This window comes from Lissotriton helveticus, chromosome 11 (assembly GCF_964261635.1).
Source record: "Lissotriton helveticus chromosome 11, aLisHel1.1, whole genome shotgun sequence".
Classification (NCBI taxonomy): Eukaryota; Metazoa; Chordata; class Amphibia; order Caudata; family Salamandridae; genus Lissotriton; species Lissotriton helveticus.
The window spans coordinates 719,919,217-719,936,933 of record NC_136072.1 but is presented as its reverse complement, the minus strand read 5'-3'; the positions used below and the strand labels follow the sequence as shown (position 1 = coordinate 719,936,933).

Sequence of the window (17,717 nt, the reverse complement as noted above, 5' to 3'; positions counted from 1 at the left end):
CCTCTAAATGCTCAAAGCAGCTAAAAGTTCCAGGCAATAATGGGGTAACGAGGAATTACAAGAGGGCATCAGAAGCACTAATTCAGACTCCGCCCATGAATTCCACATTTCGTAGTGGATCCTTGAGGTCCAACTTTTACTATCCACAAAGTTACTGTGGTATATTACCAGAATATTATGACAGAAATAGCAAAATGCTAAAATATTGTGTCCAAAGTAAAGAAAACTAGAATATAGTGTATGTCTGTGTATAATGAATAATATCTCAAGTAGAAGGTCACTATACTAAACTCCAAAAATATACACCTACAAGTTAGCTAGAGTGGAGTTAAGAATAGGAAATCCATACTAACCATTATATAATTATCGTCACAACATTCTGGTTGTCAACATTTTGGCCTCAATGTTTTGCTTGCTGTTATTTTTACACTCAAATCCCTACTGGTCAGTAATCGTACCTCTGAGGGGTGATATTTGTGGTTGCATTAACTCAACACTCTTAATTAGGGGCTTTTTATTTTACTTGTCTTATTTAATAGACTGTTTTTATAAAAACAAATGCTAAAATGAAAAAAAACTATATACTTTAAAATATACATATATCATACATTAAAAAACATAAATTTTTACTTTAATCAATCTACATTATAGATCTTAAGCCCACAGCCTAGATATAAAAACATTTTAAACAGGGTTAACAATATGAACATTAACAACTGAGGAGTTGACACTTCATCCAATTGTTCTTTAATAAGGCTGTGCCACTGTAATTCGATTGGATACACGAAACACTTTTTTCTGCACAGATATTAATAAGATTTTTTGAAGTTAACTACCATACCAACCACATGGATTAGTTGAGAGTAGCAGGAAAGCATTTAAGGACTTTGGAGTAGTATAATTTACTATTCCAAGTCAAGTCTGCACAACCGGTGTTGGACGTGAAATCTAACACCACTCCACCAATGCACCCCTAAAGCAAGTCGTTGTAACAAGTTAAGTGCTAAACAAATTACTGGTAATGACGCGTTCATTCTATTGCCGGCATTGTAAAGGCACAGTGTGATTCTGGCTTTGTAATAAAGGTTGTTTCCAGACTGAGGCACAGCCTCACCCACACCCAACCCCCTTCAACACTATAGGGGTGGGAGCACAAAATGCTGTTGACCTCAATGCTGCCTGCTTCCACCTTATCACCTGCCATGGCATGCCCTCAGATTTACAGCTTGTTTGGGGAAGGTGGTCTATCGGAGCAGAAATGTGCCCTGAACTGTGGTTAATTAGTAGAAAAAAAAAGTCTAGCAATTTTTGGTCTGTATGGTTATTTCGAATTTCAGGTACAATACCTCATAATGCTCACATTTTGATGGGTTATCATTCCAGTGCAAGTATTATCTCACCTTTAACCAACAGATAGTGGTATATGGAGACTGAATAGCACAGTGAGTTACTTCTATGGTCATATTCTTCATATCTTTACAATTGTTTCATCCCTACATATAAAAGCACTTGATCTTTTTTTTATCTTGAATGATCAAAACTTGGGTCTAAGATAGGGAGCACAGCTATTTTATGATAAGAACTGAAGAATTAGAATTGAGGAAATTCTAACTCTATAATCTTCATTCATGACATGCATGTTGTAAGCTATCACACAAAGCTTTCAGTGAACTAGGAGCAGTATTCAAAGAGTCAGAACTTGAGTGTTCAGATCCTATGTTCAAACGTATGGAAAGAGAATAGATCAATAGAACTATCCTCCTGTGAGAAGGGAAATAACTTCAGCTTTTTTTGCAGTTTCATAGAGCACAAATTCAGCACAAAGGTATCTGCACGTTTTACATGAGCATCAGTTACATATGGTCATATTCATATTTTTATAGCCATGGGGGGGATTGAGTGATCTGTCCACAGGATGTTGAATAAATCTGGTCCCCCAGTTTAAAGCGGGCATCACTGGCAGAAGTGCGGCATCCACTCCCCAGTTAACAATAATGTTCAGGACTTTCACAAAAGGTGCAAAATAAATTAACCTTTGTAAAGAAGTCAATTTGACTTCCAAAGTTTGGCTATGGCCTTACCTGCGGAGGAGCTGGTGGGAGAACAGGTGGACCTTTTGGCTGGCCTGGCTTTGCCATTGGAACAGGTGGAGGAACGTTCAGTTGCTGTCCCTGAGATAAAATAAAATATGCTGTATATGAACAAAATACTCCAGAGACAAATTAATTTCTATCACCTCTATGTTAAACTCAGGCATTTGATGTTAACTGATAGTGTGACGTTTATTGACAGAGGTATGGGAACATTTGTTTTGAGAATTTTAAGGGGTTATCCAACATAGACAATACTAAACGGTTCTCTTTACCAAATTCTGTCTTGGTACTCACGACAATCCGCATTCTAAAACGTTCATTTGTTTGATGATGTCTCTTTGGGTATTGAGACCTATTGAGACGTCATTAACCAGAAAATCATTTCAAGGCCAGACTGACTCTTTTGCCCTTCTGGCATTTTCCAGGAGAGATGCAGGCTATAACCCTGCTTTCACAAGTGGATGGACAGCCTTGACCAAACAATAAAAGCCATTATGACCCCATTGTTGATGTAGCCTCCTACATTGTGGGCCTGATTTCAACATATGAACCCAGGCTGGTTTTGGTTTGCAGCCCAGACTTCCGTCCTCAAAAAATTTATCAGCATATACTTTCGGTGGACATTAACTGTAGGCTTGGGTGGAGTTCACAGAGTCACGCTAAGCTGAGCACCGCAAAGTGCCAAAAAAACTCTGTTGCGCTACATGGAGGTCCGCAAGCAGCATATTCCAGTACGTGGCACTGATTTTTAGTGCGAGGAGTTTCTTCCATGCTGTAAAATTTGTGCTAACGGCATCTTGCATAGCGCCAGAGGGCACTGCTTTTTTCTACTTCTAGAGTAGACTTTCTACTCGAACTGCAGCTTCCTCAATGCGACCGGCAGGCTTCTCAATGCGAGTGGTAGCGACCTGCCGCGACTGCCCGCATTGAGAAGTCTTAATGGGGCGGTCTGGCATACAATTTTCTTCACTCGTCAATTTAAAATTGGTGAGCCGTGTGTGAGGAAAAACTCTGCTCTGTGCAGCAATGTGGAGTTTTTCGAAACTCCGGGCAAAACTCAGCGCAGTGGAGTGGAATTTTACGCCATGCCTAACTAACTCTTTTTACCTTTATTTTCGTTATACACCATTTCAGCCATCTTAGCTTAAATACCTGCATCCACATTGACTTTCCAGGGTACATATGGTTTTGAAACACTGTTGTTTCTGGTGCCAATTGTCTTTCTGAGGACTTCCTAGAGGCATTTGTGTTTGCATGCTGATGGTGTCATTCAGTGGCCATCTATTTTAGATGTAGTCAACAGACTACAGTAGGATAAACACTTTGTCTACACGAATTATGACCTCTACAAAAGTGCCAAGCACCTCTAAACATTGAACCTATTGCAAACATTACTAATAAAACACTGTATTTGCTGCCTATTTTCTAAACTCATTTTCTAGGTACCTATCACAACCAGTTAACTTCCCGCTTTCTATCTGATATTTACAATACAGGTATTTTATCGCTCAACATTGATTAGCATTTGAATTTACTTACAAAAGTGCTAGCTGGCTTGGAGACAGGAACAGGAGGTGGTGCATTACTTGGTTTTACTGGCTACAGAAGGGAAATCAAAGTGTATTTTAATAGGACAAAGGTATGACAATATTTTGACATAGGGTTTGATTTGAATAATGTTATCAAATATATATTAAAATACCCCATATTGAACAGTGATTACATCATGATCATAATATGCTTTTCTGACAACGTCATATGCACTCATTGTTATGTAATACCATTTTGTTATGTTTTAAAATATGTTTTTGAATTGCTGACAAAGCCTTCATGATCTTATGTCTTGATGGATGCAACTCACTGCTTAACAGTCTCTGAAACATCACAGTGGCTCAGGTGAAAGGTTGAGGTTCTGTGATTCTCGAACCAGACTCCATTTTGTTCGAGTTGTTCGTGACGCCATTTTGTGTTGCCCTCACGTAGGCCCGTGGAGGTAACCGAACGAACAAAGTTGCATGGGCTTCGTTGTTCATGTACGCATTAACCGGACCTTTTTCTGACTTGTGAGTGAACTGCCGGACTATGACCCCGTCACCTGAAACTGACCCTTTGTGAAGCCAATTTCTCTGGCTGATCGTTGTCTGAGATTGCCAATCAATGTTCAGGATATCGTTAACTTTAGTGCCCATGTACATATCTTATCCTATTCAGCATCTGAACTGTTTCTTTTTCTTATGACTTTTCATTACATGGGTAGTGCTTTCAATTATGGGTTTGTCCGGCTTGTAGAAATCGAATTTGGGACATTCCTAATAATTAACTTGTGGGTTGGTACAATGTAAATCGTGCATTTTACGATGTAATAATGCGTGGGAAAATGAATTTCATTCGTCAGTGTATGTTGCAGTGGGTGTGCATTTATAATGAGTAAAATGTGAATAAAAAGTGATGTCTTGCTCTATGAAAGTTGAGCAGTCTCCCGAGTTGTACACCGTATTGTGTTGCTGGGATTACTGTTACTAGCTGCAGCTAATAAATTTGATCTTTGACGCCATCCAGAAGTATTCCGTGTCTCTGTATACCAAGACAGGTGAATCTGAAGACTTTGGGAGTGCCCCTGGCGCCGCTGGGTTCTAAAACCCGGTTCTTCAGTTGGCGCCCAATGTGGGGCGACTTCAGCGGTACCGATCCAAGCCTGAGGATCGTGAGGAGCCCGTGAGGAAAATCTGGAGGACGGCCGCCACTTCATCGACCCCTGCATGTCGACGTGGACCGAAAGTTTTTGCTGCGAGGCTTCCCACTTTCCGACGGCTACGAAGGACTGCTGCCCTGACTGTCGCCCTGTCTTGGACCCTCGATTGATGATTTGTAGAGCGAGACGATAGACGGTCTTCTGGTCGCGTGACAGATATTTTGGTTAAGTACAAGTTGGTCACTCCCATGACTTTGTTTTGTTTCTTGGTTTTGATTCGGTTATTGCAATAGTCGAAGCCGAGGGGCTCGTATATTTACGAGTGTATCGATAGTTGATAACCCCTTGAAGTTTGAAGCTAGATTAGTGAGCTATAAGATGCCTGGTCTTAGAAAATTTAGGAAATGGTTTAGTTGTGGTTGCAATAGGGATTCCCGATTGGAGGATTTGTGTCCGATACCTCCGGTTGGAACTCTGACTTACGAGCTCTATTCACAACATGGAGTGGGTCCTATCACCTATAATGAAGTATGGGTTTGCTATACAAAGAAAGATGGTGTTTTACGATGGCTCCAACATGGTAGTTTCAAATTAAATATTTTAGATAATCTGGAAGTTGCGCTATTTAGGAAGAAAGCCCGGCCGGCGATGTTTGATTCTTTCAGCCTTTGGAAGCCAAACAGCAAGAAATTAAGCAAGCAAAGAGAGATAGGAAAGATAAGAATATGTCAGTACTACAAGCTGCTAGGCAGTTTAAGGAAGACGAAGAAGATCGTACGAGTGAAGTCTCAGATAGACAACGTTGCATGGCCATCGACAAATGTTATCCGGCCTTGCCGCCTTCCCTTTTAAAAGTGACTGAAGACCCTGAAAAAGATCCTTTGATGTCTCAATTACTGAGATTACCACCCCCTTATGTGCAGGGTGCTACTGCACCTCCATTACCCCCGGTTGTTGCACCCTTTGTTGTTCAGCCCCCTGCTGTTGTTCAGCCACCCGTTGCTTCACAGATGGTTCTCCCTCGTACTGTGCAGCCCCCTATAGGGCCGCCAGCTTTGCTATCAGCTTTGCCTCAAGCTCTTGTACCTTACATTCCTGTATCTCCGACTCCTGCTACTTCTGTCCCTAAGCCTCTGTCACCTCAAAACACTCTTTCTCCTGTCCTTATGGCAACTTCTTCTCCTTCTGCTTGAAAACGAATGACTGAGACTGTTGCTAGTCTTTTGTCTCCACTCTTTGGGTCACTAAATATGACCCCTTTTTGGGAACGTAAGCAGAGTCGTAGTCAATTTCCTGGTCCCGAAGAGCGGGCAGTGTTGGATCTTTTGGCTCGTAGATGGGTTTTAAATGCTCCTAGGTATAATTTACAAGCGGTTATGGATGTTTTCTTACAGTGGGAGCCGCCTAAGCAAAGGTATGTTTTTGATGTAATGTGTACTTTTCTCCGTCAGGAATGGGAAAATAATGAGTTGGGTCCGATTCCGCAGGAAGTGCTTGATGTTCAGTCCGAATTTGCTAAAGGGACGATAGTGGAGTCTGATGTTGCAGACGCCGTAGAGACAATACTTTTTTTTAGGTCTAGGCTACCGCCTCAGACATTGTACGAACCGGATTCTTGTGTTAGGAGGAAAGTGAAGCAGTATCCTATGAGAGAGGTTCCCCCTGTATGGAGAGAGGCAGTTGTTGCTAATGCTAATTTGGGGGTTCGGGCTGCACCAGCTCATTTTCAGCGCATGTGGGTACATTTTCCTTGGAAGAGAGCTGAGGTCTTGGCTCTTAAGCAGACCTTGCCTGACCCCCGTAAGAATCCTGCTGGTTATTACAAAGAGTTGTCCCAGACAGTTGATGCGTGTGTTATGAATTTAGCTGACATAGATATGTTGATGGGTAATGTAGTTCCTCAACCTTTGTGGGTGAAGATCCGTCATGAGGATCATGCGCCAGAATTAGGAGATACGTGGGCTAATATTACTGCTGCAGATGGTCGGCAGGTAGGAGGTGCCAAACCTGAGCCCTTGGTTGCAGAAGTACCTGGTAGGATTATTAATTTAATGAAAACTATGATGCCTCCTTTACGAGAGAATTGGGATAAGTTAGCAGCATGCAAACAAAAGAAAGACGAGAGTGTGTCTGATTTCTTCACTAGGTTTGAGGAAACGTTTATCGATCATAGTTGTCAGGACATGAGTAATGAAGGTGGTCAAAGGTTGTTTGTGGACAAATTTGTCTTTAATTTGCTTCCCGAACTTTCTAATAAGTTAAAGGACTCTGAGTGTTCATGGGCTGTTTCTTCGTCGGCCCAGATATTGGCTACTGCACAATATTATGAGAATAGGGATAAAGATGAGGAGGATAAAGTAGAGAAGAAGACTAGAGACCTAAAGACGAAAGTTCTTTTGCAGCAAGCTTATCCGCCTCGTCCGAATCAGCCTCAATTTCAGCAATCCCCACAGTTTCAGAGATTGCTACAGAAGCACGAGTTTTTCACTCCGCGATTGCCGCCAGGACCTAATCAGTGTGCTTATTGCAGAGAAGAAGGTCACTTCAAGATTAGTTGTCCGATTTTGTTACAGCGTTGCGAATGGTGTATCTGGTCAGAGAGGTCGTGGTGGTTTCCAACAAGCTCCTAGGGGTAGGGGACATAGTGTGTTTCCCCGGAATGAGCGTTCCTTCCCCCCTCAGAATTCTACGAATTGTTTTGACAGACAGAATGTTCCGACTGTTCAGTCTGCCCAATACTACACTGATGACTATTGTATCAAGAGTGAGAGTGCTGGTTATAATGATAGTTAGGACAGCCATGGGCAAAGAGAGGCAGTAGTGTCAGTTCCAGTAGACCAGAGTGGACCTTATGTTGAAGTGATTACATTAGGTGTGGCAGAACCTTTTCTTTTGGATACTGGTGCGACAAAGAGTTCCATTATGCACTCTAAACTTCCTGGCGCACCTTTGTCTGGCTTGACCAATGTTTCAGTAGGATTTTCTGGCGCCCCAGTTTGTAATCCGGTTTCTAGTCCTTTGCCCCTTTCTATTGTTCCTTGTGAATTGGAAGCTCCCCTTATTCTAACGACTGGTTGTGGTGAGAATCTGTTGGGTTTGGACTTGCTGAAAAGATTGCACACGACATTACATTGTTCTAATTCGGGAGTACATCTTACGATGGGTAAGAAAGTGATTTCACCAATGTATTTGTCTAAAGATTGCCTTCCACAGGAATTGTGTTCTCTTCTTGATACACTTTGGACTACGGGTCCCAATGATGTTGGTCTCTTGCAGATTCCACCCTATGTTGTTACCCTTAAGACAAATGCTAGGCTACCTCGTATTCCTCAATATAAAATATCAAGTGATGGCGAGAGAGCTCTGCTAGCGATTATTATGATTTGGTTGAGAAGGATGTAGTTGAAGAAACAAGAGGTAATGTGTGTAACAGTCCTGTTCTGCCTGTCCTTAATCGTACCGATGCTTCTCAGCCACCTGTGTATCAGTTTGTGATCGATCTTCAAGAGGTCAATAAGATTGTTGTGCCACAGTTTCCTATTGTCCCGGATATCACTGCTTTGTTGACTCTGATCCCTGCTTCAGCTGCTTGGTTTTCAGTTATCGATTTGAAGAATGCTTTCTTTAGTATTCCGATCGCTGAGGAAAGTAGAGATATTTTTGGCTTCTCTTTAGGAGGTCGTAGCTTCGGTTTAAACGTGCTCCTCAAGGTTATTGCGAAAGTCCCTCCATTTATAGTCAGGCGCTGAAAACTCAGCTTGATAATTTTGTGTTGCCTTCTGGTGCTACTCTTATCCAGTATGTTGATGATCTGCTGGTCGCTGCTGATGACGAAGAGATTTGTAAAGAAACGACTTTTTCCTTGTTACGACATTTGTCTGACCTTCATCATAAAGGGTCACCTTCAAAGTTACAGTATTGCCACCAAGAAGTAACCTACTTAGGTCATCTCTTGTCGAAGGAGGGAAGACGATTGACCCCAGAACGAATTCAAGCGATTGCCCAAATGACTGCCATGCACACAAAGAGAAGTGCGTGCCTTTTTAGGTAACACCTCGTATTGTAGACAGTGGATCCCAAATTTTTCTGTGATAGCAAAACCTCTGTTGGCATTGACTCTTAAAGATACTCCGTATCCTCTTCCTTGGTCTGACGAATGTCAGAATTTTTTTTCTGAATTACGTGATGCATTGTGTTCTGCTCCAGTATTGGGTACCCCGGACTACAGTAAACCTTTTACACTGTATGTACACGAGAGAGAAGGTTGTGCATTGTCAGTGTTGACGCAACAATTTGGAGAAAAGCAGCGCCCATGTGCGTATTTTTCAGCTACATTATATCTGGTAGCTAGGGCGTTGCCGAGTTATCTGAGAGCTACAGCGGCTGTTTCTATTCGACAGTATGCCGGTTTGGTATTGGATAATACGTTGATTGTGATGGTCCCACATGCAGTGGATACCCTATTGAATAGGACGAAGACTCAACATCTTACTAGTGCGCGTTCGTCAGGTTATGAGCTGACGCTTTTGGCTAGCCATGTGCACATCAAAAGGTGCAATGTGTTGAATCCAGCTACGTTTTTGCCAATTTCTGTAGAGACGGATGTTCAGGAACAACATGATTGTTTTCTCCGGACAGAGGAGGAAACAAAGGCTAGAGTTGATTTAAAAGATACTCCTCTTTCGAATGCTGATGGTACTTTATGGGTAGATGGTTCGTGTTTTAAGCTTTCGAATGGAGAGTAGACTGCAGCATATGCGGTCACAACTTTAGATACAGTTGTTAAAACAGCACGTATAGCACAGAATTCAGCGCAAGCAGCAGAGTTAATAGCATTGACTAGAGCGTGCGTGTTGTCAGAAGGAAAGCGAGTGAATGTTTACACTGATAGTCAGTATGCGTTTGGTGTGGCGCATAGCTTCGGAGAGAGAGGGTTTCTTACTTCCCATGGTACGAAAATTCAGCATGGGCAATTAGTGAATGAACTTCTTGAATCACTTACTTTGCCAAAGCAGATTGCAATAGTGAAGTGTAGTGCACATAGAAAGGTTGTGGATGATGTGGGTCGAGGTAATACGTTTGCGGATGAAGTTGCGAAAGAAACGGCGAAGGATATGATGAGTCGAATGTATGTTGCGGGCCCTGCTAATTGGGTTATGGCTGGTGGAATGTGTGAAGACACAATAGAAAGCGTGAAGTTGATTCAGGCTGAAGCTACGGAAAAAGAAGTGAGTGTGTGGAGAGAAACTACGGGTATGTTGGATTCGACAGGTTGTTGGGTTGAGTTGTCGGAGCACAAGTGATGGTTGTTGCCTGATGCGTATGTGATCCCAGTGGTCACTATGGCTCATGGAATGGCTCACATTAGTTCGAAAGGGATATGCAAGTTGTTGGCTCCAGTATGGCAGAATGCTGGAATTCATAAATGTGTTGATAATTTGGTGAAGCATTGTATGATTTGTCTGATGTATAATCCTGGAAAGGGAACTCCAACTCCAGCTGGTCATTTTGCTCCTCCAACGTATTCGTTTGAAGTGATACAGCTAGATTATATTCACATGGAGAGATGCAATAACTTAAAGTGTGTCCTTGTGGTTGTTTGTGCCTTTTCCAGATGGATAGAGGCCTATCCCCTAAAGGATAATACTTCCTTGTCTACAGCCAAGGTTTTGCTCAAAGAGTATTTCCTTAGGTATGGTTTTCCGAGATTGGTATGGAGTGACAATGGGAGTGAATTCGTGGGTCAGATCATGAAGAAAGTGTGTGCGGGTTTGGGTATCAATCAGAAATTTCATGCTGCGAATCACCTCCAGTCCGCTGGACTTGTTGAGTGCTATAACGGCACTCTGAAATTGAAGTTAGCTAAAATACAAGCGAGCTCTGGTCTTACATGGCCAGATGCCTTGCCAATGGCCCTTTTGTCAACAAGGATGACAGTACATTCTCGTGTGGGACTTAGCCCATATGAAATTGTTTTTGGTCGTCTGGCCAATGTTTGGGGTATGCCAAGGCCTAAGAAATACAGTGATATCGAGTACCCTATGTTGGTGGATTACTTACATGACTTGACTGCTAAATTACGTGTTCTCCACCAATAGGTCTATGACAGTTTACCGACAGCCACACAATTCCACCTGGTGATTATGTGCTTACTAAGAACTTTCAACGAACTAAGAACTTGGAGCCAAGGTGGACTGGACCGCGTTTAGTATTGTTGTCGACTCGGACTGCAGTTAGGGTAGCAGGTAAAAAGAATTGGGTACATGGTACCCATTGTAAAAAGGTTCCATTGCCCTTACCGTATGACAAGTGGGTGTGGGGAGGTATAGCTGATTCTGAATGTGAAAGAATTCCTAGATTCATACCTTTTAGCGATGCACATTTGGAATGGACTCAGTCAGAAGGTGCGGACGATGAAATTTTGCAAGCTGCTGAGCCACCGCATTTAAGATTGGACACAACGGATCCGGAAACACTCTTTCAAGAGCAAACTGTGCCTAGCAGAGAGCGCTACAACCTAAGACCGACAAAGGACAAATAAATGAACAAATAAAATCTGAATTTTTGTTGTGAGTTACACCCTTTTCAGACAAGACACTATTTTTCTTTTCTTTTTCGAGTCACCATCCGGACTCAGCTGCAGGGTCGCGGTACAGCCTTAAGTGGTGAGCCGCGAATTGACGAAAGGTCTGTGGTTCTTGGTCGTTAGTACGATCTTGACGCACACTTAAGTGAAGAAGGAAATAGCCATGAGCAGCACGTTAGAGGATGGAGTCTTTTGGATCTGAAAAGGTGTTGAGAAAATTGATTCTAAAATGAAAATGTGTACATTGGTTCGTAGCAAATGTTTTTTAATATTGTGTTTCTTGATGCTTTTGAATATTACATTGGCTTGTGTAGGTTGGATTGTCTACATTACACAACAGACGCATGTACCTACGTCCCAACCTACTCTTTCTTTTCCTACTGTTTCTCCGTATGAGTTTCACACGTTGCCTGAACATGAGCAGACACGAAGATCAGAATTTGTTAACAATTCATTCATACAGTTGGGGCATCAGAATCAGCTAGTAGTAAATACCACAAATTGCTGGGTATGTGGTCTTATGCCGCATACGACAGATATGGGAATGGCATATTTGGTTTTGCGTTTTTTGCCTAATGGGTCAGTGTGGGCACTCCAAGCAATGTTTATTTATGCGAATGAAGCATCTCCTTTACGTTCCGTCAAAGATAATGCGAGTAATATTGCCTTGATACAGGAAATAGTAGATATGATCAGAGATATCGATGCGTATAATGCTATCCCTAAGGATGAAGTACGAGCATATATTGGTTGGAACAAGACTGGATATAGCATTAGCTTGACAGAGAAGGAGAGACCAAAAAGGTCTCCCCCTATTTGGGTTGTACCCCACCTAGGTCATTTTTGTCTGCAAGGTAATGGTCAGAATCCGAGAGCTCAGCTTGGTAAGAGTGTGTGTGTTCACAACTATGTCTATGCATCCCAGAATTCTCCACCGTTCGTGCCAGCTAAAGGCACACATTTTGTTTGTCACGATAGAGCATATACATGGTTGCCACCTGATTTCTCAGGTACATGTTATGTGGCATTTTTGCTTCCGCCTACATCACTGCTGTTTTCAATTACCATAAGACAAGATATGGTAGAGGTGTCATCGATGCGAAAGATACTGTTGCACAAGAAGCTGGAGACTTCTTTAAGGGTTTCGTGCCCTTTTGGGGTCCTATGGCCAATAGTAGGAATATTCGACAGCTTACGAGAGTGGTTGAGGCCACTATAAATGAAACTGCAGGTGCTCTTAGCAATATTACAGCTGAGCTTCAGGCGGATCGTCTTATGAAGTTACAAAACCGTATGGTTGTAGATATTATACTTGCGGATAGAGGTGGGGTATGTAAATTGATTGGGTCTAGTTGCTGTGTTTTCAAACCAGATAATGCCCCAACATTGTACCAAGCCATCTTGAAGTTATACAAGTCCGCTGAGTCTATACATGTAGACGAAGGGAACTGGTCATTGACTGGATGGATTTGGGGACTGTTGTCCAGATGGGGATGGAAGATTTTGATGTACCTCGGTATGACTTTAGCTATCCTTTTCTTGTGTTGTTTGTGCATCCAGTGTGGTCCCGTCATTTGTAGTCTTTGTGTTAGGATGTGTGTGAGAAGACCTGTCCCGAGAGAAGCGAAGGATAATAAGATGATGCTACAGCAACACCTTGATGACCTGATGAGAATAGACATAGACCTGGATTTAGATTGACATGAGTTTAGGTTATTGCCTACGTAATGGCAAAAGGAGGGTCTGAGGTTCTGCGATTCCCGAACCAGAGTCCATTTTGTTCGAGTTGTTCGTGACGCCATTTTGTGTTGCCCTCACGTAGGCCCGTGGAGGTAACCGAATGAACAAAGTTGCATGGGCTTCGTTGTTCATGTACGCATTAACTAGACCTTTTTCTGACTTGTGAGTGAACTGCAGGACGCTGACCCCATCACCTAAAACTGACCCTTTGTGAAGCCAATTTCTCTGGCTGATCGTTGTCTGAGATTGCCAATCAATGTTCAGGATATCGTTAGCTTTAGTGCCCTTGTACATATCTTATCCTATTCAGCATCTGAACTGTTTCTTTTTCTTATGACTTTTCATTACATGGGTAGTGCTTTCAATTATGGGTTTGTCCGGCTTGTAGAAATCGAATTTGGGACATTCCTAATAATTAACTTGTGGGTTGGTACAATGTTAATCGAGCTTTTACGATGTAATAATGCGTGGGAAAATGTATTTCATTCGTCAGTGTTTGTCGCAGTGGGTGTGCATTTATAATGGAGTAAAATGTGGATAAAAAGTAATGTCTTGCTCTATGAAAGTTGAGCAGTCTCCCGAGTTGTACACCGTGTTGTGTTGCTGGGATTACTGTTACTAGCTGCAGCTAATAAATTTGATCTTTGACGCCATCCAGAAGTATTCCGTGTCTCTGTATACCAAGACAGGTGAATCCGAAGACTTTGGGCGTGCCCCTGGCGCCGCTGGGTTCTAAAACCCGGTTCTTCAGTGTATGTCACAGCACGCTTCATCAAAGGCCTGAAACATTTCAACCACATCACCCCTACCCTAATGGAAATAAAGTGGCTTTCCTTACATGCCCATCATTATGTGCAAGACCAGCAGCATCATCTACCAGGCACCATGGATGGCACACTAATCAGCACTGCTACATTCCGACACACCCACAGCCTGGAAACCTCGAGACTGGAGACCAATAATTGGGAAAAAAATAAAAATAGGAAACTGATTTTCTCCTTCTACAGGTTCTAGACCAACATTCCGAAAATGATCAGAAGCAGACTCCCTTCTCCATCCAAGGAAAAGGATGAAATAACACTACTTGAAGGAACACTAAAGTCCAGCTCTATTAATTATCCAAGCATGGAGGAAACAAATTTGCTTCAGTTGGGTGCACAGTGGGGAAAACAATGCAGTGCAGGGACATATCTAATAAGATAATCCAACTGAGGCCATACACTGTGTGGTGCCCTATTTAGGCTAACCTGTGTAATGCACAGCTTAACAGCATGGAGCAGATTTGATTGAGGAGTGTCTACCAAATAATGTGAACATGAAGCATATACTTCCAATACAAATTCCTATAGAAACTCAGAAGGATCCCTCACATTCGCTATGTGCTGTGGGCTGCAACATCCATGCATTAGAGTGGATGTGGCCTAATGGCTAGAGCAGTCAACCTCGAAGCTGGGGAAACAGGTTTGAGTCTTGGCAGGGAAGCTCAACATCCTGTGATTCTGGGACAATCACTTAAACTCCCTGTGCCTAACAAACAGAATGTGTCCATCTGTAATGCAACTGGAGCTCATGTAAAGTGCTCAGATACCTTTTGGTCCTGTTCACACTACATAAAACAAAAACAAAAAATCTTGTGTTTTTGGGGGTTAATTTATATTTTTCCCTTTGGTTTGTACCCGTGATGAAGCTTTCATTTTTGATGCTAAGCCCAATCTGGCTAGCTTAGTAAATTGGACTTTGGGCCAAAATTTACTGGTGTTTGTGCTGATCTGCCCCGTTAACAAAATTCACAAAAATACCCAAATACATGCTTTTGTGGTGGACTTATGCATAAGTAATACATTTAGAATGTATTATGTTTTACATAGTTTCTATGATAATGTTGTAATTCTCCTGCAGCACTATTAACCCAAATGTGATCATTCTGTAATTGAATTCTACTTTCTTACTTCAAAGTATTCAACTGATGACATTGTAAAATTCACCATAATCTAATTGTAGCATCAAAATGATTGTTAAGGTTCTAATTACAGGGAATGTTGCAATTCTGGGGTTTAATTCATTATGCTAACGATAATTAACTACAGTGCAATCATAATGTACATCTCGGGGAGAACATGGCGGCTAGCAGGAGTGGCTAGTCGGGAGGCTCCGGGAGGCTCAGATACCCGGGTGATGTTGGTGTGCCGGTAAATCTTTACCGCGGAAAAAAAGGGAAGAGGCATTTCATACGGTACCGTCTGTCTTTGCTAAAGAAGTGTTTCTGGGACAAAATCGTCTACTTTCAGGACGCAGTGTGTTGCCTCGAGGCGCGGCGACTGCGGTGTTTCTGGTCATGCTCTCGGCTCTGGGCGGCGGCGGAGGCGGCTTCTCGGTTTCTACAGCTTTGTGGTTCGATATAGCTGGGGGCCAAGCGTGTTTCTGGCACTCTGCTTTGCTAGCCTTTGGAACTGGAGGGAATACACAGCGAGGGAGCGGTGGAAGCTGCCAAAAGTGACACTCTACACATGGACTGCCTGAAGGTGAGGGGGGAGAATAGTATCAGGGTTGAAGGGGGGTTGCACAGTGGGCTAGAGCAGCGAGTGAGGTCAGGAGAGGTTGAAGGGCTGCAACTAGGATATCGTACACAGGGAAAAATTGTGGTTTGAAGCAGCAAGGACTATCTTCCCCAGAATGCAGCAGGAAAGTTGCTCCAAACGGCATTAGGAATCTATCAGAGAGCCCTTCTGGAGAAGTGAGTTTAGTGGGAGCTGACTTTTCACCTATGTCCAGCTTTGAGTTAAAGAGTGATCAAGTTTCCAGATATACTCTTAGAAGTAAAGGGGGGAAATAGGGGGGTCGAACAGATACTCTTCCGATCGCATCGGCTAAATATAAGTCTAAAAGCAACAAGACCGGTGTAAAAAATAAATCTAAAGCACAAGAATCGGTTTGCAGAGTTAAACCTCCAGCGTCTCTAAAAACATATTTTAAGCCTATTTAGAGTTAAAACCTGCACCTCTAGTACCTACCTCAACTGTTTCGACTGCTTTTGATTTACCAGAGGGCCTTCTTAGCCCTAATAGATATCACGTACTAAGGGAATTAGATCAAGACCTAGATCAAGTGGATATCTTAACAATGCAGACCCCAGAGATGTGCGAAAAAGTAAATAGTGCAGAAGTTGATAAGTAGGGTATGGCAAGAATTACTGTAAAGGATATACCAGCAACTGTAGCTCCAGCTAAAATCTCAGGAGCTATATCTTCGAGGAGCAGTATGTCTACCGAGGCTGAGGACAAGGATACGGAGCCTAGGCTCAGTGACCAATCAGTTCTGTTAATCCTTAACTCTAAGTCAGGAGATGAAAAACGGTTTTGCGGTCTCACAGAAGAATCAGCAAGAAATAAAATCATTCTGTGAGAAGTTAGAGGAGAAGTTTGACTCTTTGGCGGCTAGAACCACTGTACTAGAAGCTACGGTCACTGATTAAAAGTCGCTGGCCCGCCAGCACACGAAGAAAATAGATGATTTAAGGCAGCGTGAACAGGGATACCAGGAGAAAATGGAATCTCTAGAAAATGCGCAGAGAAGGAATAACCTGCGTCTTCTGAAAGTTCCGGAAGGGGCGGAAGAAAGTAATATCAAGGAGTTTGTTGTTAAACTTATCAAGCAGACCACTGCAGTGGAAGTCTCAGAACAAGATCTAAGTAGAGACATTCAAAGAGTTCACAGAGATCAGTTTAGGTCAAATCTGAATAAAACCAGACCCCGAAAGATTTTAGTGCACTTTCTGACCTACACCTTGAAGGATGAAATCCTTAATAAAGCTCTAAAAAGCAGTTCTCTTTCAGCAGAAGGGTTCACCTTTCAGATCCGGTCAGATGTCTATTCTATTACAGCATCTAGACAGTGGGAGCTGGGCAAATTACTAGACCCCTTTAGGCAAATGGGTGCTACTGCTCAACTGAAATTTCCTGCATCCCTAAAAGTAATGTATAAGAACAAAATGAGAACCGTTAAAAGGGTAGATGAGGCTGAAACGTATCTCCAATTGGTAACGGAGGATTGTAGAGGGGAGCCAGGTGAGAATGATTAGGGAACCTGTTTTTTTTCTTTTTGATTAAATCTTAAATATTTTGTCTAAATAGACTCATTTTTGTTTAGTTTCACTCTTCTTTCCTTGTTTACTATTTTGCTTATTTTTACTTTAGATACAACAGTTATCCGGGTATCTGGGGAGGGAGCCTCAAGGCCATGAGCAAGGCCAAGAAGAAGAAGGGGCGTTCTCCAGGGGAGCACTGGGAGGGATCAAGGAAGGGGAGGGGTAGAGTAGGGGTGGAAAGGGCACTGGGTGGGGAGCATGTGGGAAAAAGAAATTGTCCAAATCGCCAAATCAGAGTACTCAACAGTTTTCATTTATTTAGGAGAATATGTGACAGGCTAATTTAGTCCCGCAGGTATATATGAAGGTTTTACCTTGGAATCTGAATGGCCTGAGAGTAAAACCTAGAAGAGAGAGAGTATTTCAATATCTGAAAGATGCGCCTGACATATTTTTATTTTGCAGGAGACGCATTGCACAGAGCAGAGTTAAGAGAGTTTTGTAATAGTAAGAAATTGATTC

General features: G+C 42.4%; 1 protein-coding gene across 2 annotated transcripts in view; it reads right to left on the bottom strand.

Moving 5' to 3' along the window:
* Positions 1-17,717, bottom strand: part of LOC144791816 (zinc metalloproteinase-disintegrin-like VLAIP-B) — a 263,161-nt gene that overhangs the window by 2,704 nt on the left and 242,740 nt on the right. For both annotated transcript variants that reach the window (XM_078666597.1, XM_078666598.1), the window contains 2 exons: positions 3,633-3,692; positions 2,082-2,171 (listed from right to left, as the gene is read on the bottom strand). In XM_078666597.1, the coding sequence (XP_078522723.1) occupies positions 2,082-2,171; positions 3,633-3,692 (150 nt within the window). The remainder of the gene's footprint in view (positions 1-2,081; positions 2,172-3,632; positions 3,693-17,717) is intronic.